At 45.0% G+C, this 6,848-nt stretch overlaps 1 protein-coding gene across 2 annotated transcripts in view; it reads right to left on the bottom strand.

Annotated features, from left to right (window-relative positions):
• PDXDC1 (pyridoxal dependent decarboxylase domain containing 1) overlaps window positions 1-4,543 on the bottom strand; it is a 41,610-nt gene extending 37,067 nt beyond the window's left edge. For both annotated transcript variants that reach the window (XM_019666103.1, XM_019666102.1), the window contains exon 1: window positions 4,287-4,543. In XM_019666103.1, coding sequence (XP_019521648.1) covers window positions 4,287-4,307 — 21 coding nt within the window. In that variant the 5' untranslated portion in view covers window positions 4,308-4,543. The remainder of the gene's footprint in view (window positions 1-4,286) is intronic.
• Between the last annotated feature and the right edge of the window lie 2,305 nt (window positions 4,544-6,848).

The following is a 6,848-nucleotide window of genomic DNA, read 5'->3' as shown; positions in this document are numbered from 1 at the left end:
GACAGCAACTTGTCTGTTCCCCTTCCCCCAATTCCCCAGCGCTGTTCCCATCCCCCAATTCCCCAATTAAAAAAAAAAATCTTTAAAAAAAAAGAACAAAGTTTTTAAAATTCTTGCAGAATTAAAACACACACACTCCAATGTAATGGGCATTGGCAGTTATTAACTGCGATAAACAATCACTTGTTAATAAAATTTATTCACTAAGATGTTGTTCATAACAACCTTTCAAAAGTGGAAACCGCAGCGGGAAAATAATCTTATGGCATAAGATCTAGGAACTCCTGCTCCACAATCACCTAAAATTTTCTCAGCTTTCAAGCATGCTTAATCTGGCTCTTGTATACATTTTCTTCAGTTAAACCAGTTCACTACAGTGTGACAACAAACATTACACATTTACTTTCACATGAATAGGGAAAAAAATAATACCTAAAGCCCTGAATTTGTAGACATTACCTTTAGCAAAATCTAAGTTTAAAAAAAAAGGGGTATAGAGACTATAGCAATGGAAAGCAGACCTGGGATTCGCTGCAAAGGGGTACAAGGGAACTTTGTACCTACAATGTTTTCTCTGACATCCAGCATTTGATAATCATTTACCACCTTGGCCACCATGCACCTGTATGCAAAACCCTCAAATCATGATGATATAGGGATCAGCTCTGATCGAACACTAAAATTACAGGCTATCGTCTCCTCACAGGAAGTCCCTCTATTCTGAGCAAGAGTGGAATCTACAAAGGCACACCACACAAACTGGTCATTTCAAGCTTGGCTACTAGGGGTTCTCTTGGTGAGCATTTAAAGTAAAAAGCAGGAATCAAAATTCTAGCGGCTCTTCTCAGTAATGATCAGGAATGTTCCATTCATGCGCCTACTGCTCCTTATAAACAGTAAGGTGCTAAAGAACTTTCCCAAATCAGGTCCAAAGTGGGAGGGGCGGGGGGGGGGCGAGAAATGTAGCTCAGGATGAGTACAAGAAATAAAAATGAGCTGAACTGTAATTATTTAGGTCAGAAACAGGGTAAGAGTTCTCTTTTAGAGACAAGAATTCGATATACACAGATCAATTGGCCCCACTCTGTAGTGCTGTCCAGTAGTAACTTCTGTGGTGATGAAAATGTTCTATATCTTCACTGTCCAGTAGCCACACTGTAGCAAAGCCACACTGTGACTGTTAAGCACCTGAAATGTGGCTAGTGACGGAGGAAGTGAATTTGTAATTTTATTTAATTTTAATTATCTAAATTTAAATTTAAATAGCCAAATGTGACTACCACACTAGACAGTGCAGCTCTAGTATCTCCCAGTCAGTGGTTCTCAACCAGAAACAATTGCCCCGCTCCCAGGGAACAACTGCTGCATCTAGAGACTTTTTTATTTTTATGTTTGACTGTCACACTTGGGGGAGAGGGTGCTACTGGCACCTAGTGGGTAGAGGCCAGACTTGCTGCTAATCAGCCTACAATACACAGGACAGCCCCCATGACAGGGAATCATCCAGCCCAAAACGTCAACAGTGCTAGTTTGAAACACCCTGCTCTAAGTTTACTCAAGGTTGGAATTAAAGTAAATGCAAAACAAATTGCAATACACCTTGTCTATAAACATAATACTCAGGAAGAATGAGATTTTCCAAGCAACAGGAAAAGGTCTGGGCTGTTTTGAGAGCAACAGGCTTTTACTAAAAAGTGTGTGTAGATGTGTTGAATAACTTATTAAGAACTTCAGCATCGGAGTAATTACTTCCTGTAGCATTTTTTAACTTGACTATTAACATAAGGAAGCACTATGCTATGGGGCCTTGTTCCTTACAAGTGGGACATACGGTATTGGGGGGCCAAGGCTCCTACTCTTCCAGTTTGAATTCCTGGCCCCTTCAGTTAACCTATCTGGTTTCTTGAGACATCACTAATTTCAGATACAAGAAGAAAACTGATACTATTGCAAGAAAATGGCTCTGTCATTGCAAGTCCGCACGACTACATATTACCTAAAGAAAAAGCAAGAACATAGAACGATATTGGAACCAAAGGAAATGTACTGAGTGATTCTACTAAATGATGAAAGCTACATTTTAGAGTGAGAGAGATTACTTGAAATTTTAAAGAATGAGTATCAAATAACATTGTGGTTTCTGTGGCCAATATAAATTATGCAAGGATTCGTTTAAATGGGATCATTTAGAACCACTCAAATAGTTCTCAAATTTATATTAGCAGTGTAGAATTTAGCCTAGAAGAGTCTATTCCTCAAAGAAACAGGCATAATGGCCACAATTCAATGTTTAACATATAAGACCCTCTATTGCTTCCGAAAATGTAAAAATAAGACACACTCCCAGTTTTGAAAACCTTACATTCAGAATTTCCACACTGACCTAAGAAACTTCCAACCCACACATTCTGAATTCCTAAAAGATCACTGCAATTTTTGTGAATGCTTCAGCCTTAAGCATTTTGGAGTATCACTACCTCTTCAGATCTTCATTTGGAGAGTTTAAGATCCTTTATCATTAATTAACATTTAGGGAGCAACCACCGTAATCTACTAATCAAATGTCAGAAAAGTAGTATTTAAAGCAGGATTCCAACCCACTCTGTTTTGCAGATCTGCTTATAAAGAACTATTCTTGGAGGAAAGATCGCCCCAGTTCTTTAGGTTTCTAGTTGAAATGACAAAAGCCCATCCCATCTTCTTATGAAATTGGAAAGCAAACACTGAAGGGACATTTTTACCATCGTTTTGTATTCAACTATTGGTATTACACGCAGGAGCTAGACCAGGGTGCTCTCAGCCTCAGCAGTACTGACATTTTGAGCAGATAATTCTCTGGTGTGGGGGCCTGTCCTGGGCAATGCAAGATGTTTAGCAGCATCCCTGGGCTCCGCCCACTAGGTGCCAACAGCCCCTCCCTACCCCCAGTTTCAACCATCAAATATGTCTCCAGACATTGCCCAATGTCCTCTGGAGCACAAAACTGCCCCGTGGTGGAATCACTGATCTAGACTGAAACTCAAATTACCCAAAGGTAGTCACTGTGCTAATCCAAAGCCTGGAAAGACTTTATTTCTAGCCAGAAAAACATGTAACATTCACTTGACAATGGAAGGAAAACATTACTTTTTCTTTTTTTTTATTGCATTCTCTCAATTTACGTGCACACGAAGCCATGTGGCTAAACTTGTACAATTACTCCCTTCAACTCTCTGGTGACAAGTGCACAAACCTACAAAAGCTGCTGCCTCGACAAACGACAAAATATGTTATTTCTGTCAGTTCAAAATGAACAGAAAGCTGCCCTAAAACACTAGCATTACTCTTGAATTCTCCATGTATGAAAAACTGGGTCTGGACAAGCAGGCTCCCAAGCTTGACAAGAAGAAAGGCTTTGAGGCAGGGGCACAATGTCAGGTTCTGAAGGTGGGTACCCATGGATCCAAGCACTGGTTCTCACTGACAAGCCTAAATCCGGGACAATCAGAATCCATTTCACACGCCAGAGCAGTCAGCCAGGTACATCACGCTGCAGTTCCCGCAAGGGGAAACCAGAGGAAAGCGCTGCTGCCAGAAAGTTGTGGAGCAGCAGCAGCAACCCCCCGCCCCCGCAAACGAAATTCACAATCTACAGACCATCCATCCACTCTTTTCTTGACCTCGGGCTTCAACCGGGGTTCACAAACAGCATAAGATTCACGTGGAGAACTTGTGAAACACGCAGATCCCGGTCACGCCCCCCAGTGGTTGGGACGCAAGGGCTGAAAATCTGGATTTTTTTTTTTTTTTTTTACTAAGGGCCCCAGGTGACTCCCAGGCAAAATGAGTTGGAAAACCACTGCTTTGATGTCTTTCCTTCCTAACTTGGAAACCACAGGAAACCTACAGGTTTGCAGCGAGCTCCGAAACAACTGGGGCTTCTTTCCAGGCGCTTCTGGGGCTGCAAGATGTTAGCTCGATCATTGGAATGGGCGAGCCGAGCTCAAGCAGGCCCTAAGGTCGGCCCCGTGGTCCCCGCATTGGGCCCCAGGGCGCCCGCGGCCTGGGACAGAAGCCGGCCCACACTCTCTCGGCCCACGGGGACCCGAGAGATTCCCGGCCCCCTGACATCACCAGGCCCCAGCTGCGAGCGCCAGGCCGGACGCCCTCGCAGCCAGGCCTCCTCAGGCTCGGCCCGTTAGCCCCCGGCCCCCTCCCCAGTCACAATGGCAGCTCGCAACACGGAAACAGTCGCCCCAGAGGCGGAGACCCCGGGCCGGAGTGCCTCACCCTCCCCCGGTACGGACCTTCTCGAGGGACGCGTCCATGGCGGAGCCCAATGGAGGTCCAGCGGTCCCGGGCGCTACTTCCGCCTCCCGTGCCCGGCCGCCGTTTCCACGCTGGCAGCGCTGACGTCCCCCGCGCCCGCGGCCGGCGGGGCGGAGACGAGGAGGAGCTGCCTGGCGGTACCGCGGGGTGGAGAATATGCGGTTGTCAGGGAGGCAAGGCGCGACGGGGCGGGGCCCCTGGTGGTGCGTGGGGACCTCTGGGCTTCCGTATCGGGCGTCACGCAGGCCAGCCCTAATGTTCCCAGGTGAGAGGGGGAGAATGGACGGTGGAGCCGTTCCAAACGCTTTTCAGAAGCATGTCGCAGGAGTCAGAATAAAACCATAATAATCACGAGCTATGATTCATGCAGCAAAAGCCTGGAACTACTAGCAACGCACCTGTACTTCCAGGCCTAGTCTTCCAAATGCTCCCCAGTCAACATCCCTCGGGAATGGAACAGGCCATTCAGCACAGAGGGGCGGGGCGAGAGGGCACCCCTGCGCCTGCGCAGGACCCGCAGCGTCCGAGGCTTTCGGCGAGATGTTTTTCCTCAGACCCTGTTGCAGAATTCTCGACGGAGACGGCTTTGAGCGTCTTTCTTCATGTCAAGCCGCAATTATGACTTGTCAGGTGATAATTATGGTAATAGATAACCTGCTGCTCTTCCTTTTCATAATACAGCAGCCCTATGATGTATAGATGGGTATCCCCACTTCGCAGTGCCAATCTGGTAGGATGCAGACGCAAGCACCCTGACTGCAGCATCTGTACACAAGGCAACACTCCGCCCTCTTGTTTCAGCTTTCCTACTGTAAACAAGCCTTTTTCACAGGCTATTTAGTGCCCCATTTCCCACATTTTTCTGCTTTTTGCTCGTGATTTCGCTGATTAAAATGGCTCTGAAGCATCGTTCTGAAGGAAGGGCTGGCTGGCGTTCCTAAGTGCAAGCAGGTTGTGATGTGCCTCGTGTAGGCAATACCTGTGTTAGATAAGCTTTGTTCAGGCACGAGTTATAATGCTGGTTGAGAGTGCAATGAGAACGAATCAACAATATATGTTAAAAATGTCCTGCTGTTGATACCCAATCAACGTCCAAGTGCCCAACACTTTGAAAAGCCGAAACGCAAAACCGCAGAATTTGGAGTAAGGAAAGATCCAGAAGGCGCCAACAAAGACGGGAGACCTAATGGTGCCTCAAATCCATCTTGCTCCCTGGACTAGGTTAAGGTTTTTTAAGGGGTAAGGGGAACACGTATGTGGAAATGCTTTCAGGACCTTGGAATTTGTCCATTTATGGTAAAGGGGCGTCAACACTGGATCTTCTTGGACAGTGGACCATTGGGCTTCTGAAAGGGTTCATTTGTTCCCGTTCCCGTTTTGTCCCGGTCCTTTGGTTCTGGGGGCGGGGGTGGGGGTGCGAGACTTTGGTTCTGCGTAAAGCTGGATGCCAAAGTTCTCTCTGCGCATGCTTCAGCTGCGTGACCCCCCCTGTCCTGTCTGCTGTCCCTTAAAAACTACTGAGCACCTCGTCATAAGGATAGGACCATTTTGAGCTGGCTCTGTGGTTACACATCAACAGAAACACAAAGTAAGCTTATGTATTGATCAGTTGATGAAAATGTTTTGACCAGAGGCTAGCAGGAACCTAACCCTGAATTTCCCCTAAGAGTAATGGGTTCAATATTTGCTAATTGTTTGCAGCGACTTTATAGAACATAACTACTTAGAATAATAAGAATTGTCGACTGTATTAAAACTTTCCGTGTTCCAATTAGTGTGAGTCTCTCCTGATTGGATCAGACTAAAATTATCAATAAGCCATTATTCCACTAATTAGTTATTTCTTCCACATATTGATAGAGTCATACACTTTCTATAGTAATTAAAGTTTCAGAGGTTCAAAGAAGCATAATTGGAGCAAAAAAACTCCCTGTGATTAATTCGCTTTTTATGTGGAAATGTTCTTAATATTTGAATATGCACTATCTTTTTTTAATTATTATTTTTTATTGTGAAATAGACATTTTTTAGAATTATTTTCAGCTGCACAACACAGTGCAATACTTTTTACCTGTCAAAGTGAAAACCTCCCTCCCCCAATCCGCCACCCCACTCCCCCCCCATATCATACATATCTATTACAATTCCCTTGACTCCACTCCCACACTATACTCCACGTTCCATGACTATATATATATTCACTTATAATTGACATACAATATTATACAACATCAGCTTCAGGTGTACAGTGCAGTGATGAAGTCTCTACCCCATCCATGATGCAGTCTCCCTAGCAAGACATGTGACTATCTGACACCCTACAAAATATTTACAACATTATTCATTATATTCCTCGAACTGTCTTTCATGTCCCTGTGGCAATATCATAGTTACCTATTTATGCTGTCTAACCCCTTCCCCTTCTCCCTCATCCCCACCCCCTCCCAACTAGCAGCCATCAGTTGTTCCTCTATATCTCTGAGACCATTTCTGTTTACTTTGCTCGTTCATTCAGTGTTTTAGAGTCCACATATAAGTGA

This window comes from Hipposideros armiger, unplaced genomic scaffold, assembly GCF_001890085.2.
Source record: "Hipposideros armiger isolate ML-2016 unplaced genomic scaffold, ASM189008v1 scaffold_460, whole genome shotgun sequence".
In the NCBI taxonomy this organism is placed as follows: Eukaryota; Metazoa; Chordata; class Mammalia; order Chiroptera; family Hipposideridae; genus Hipposideros; species Hipposideros armiger.
The sequence above is the reverse complement of the archived record's forward strand: the minus strand, read 5'-3'. Positions and strand labels throughout refer to the sequence as shown.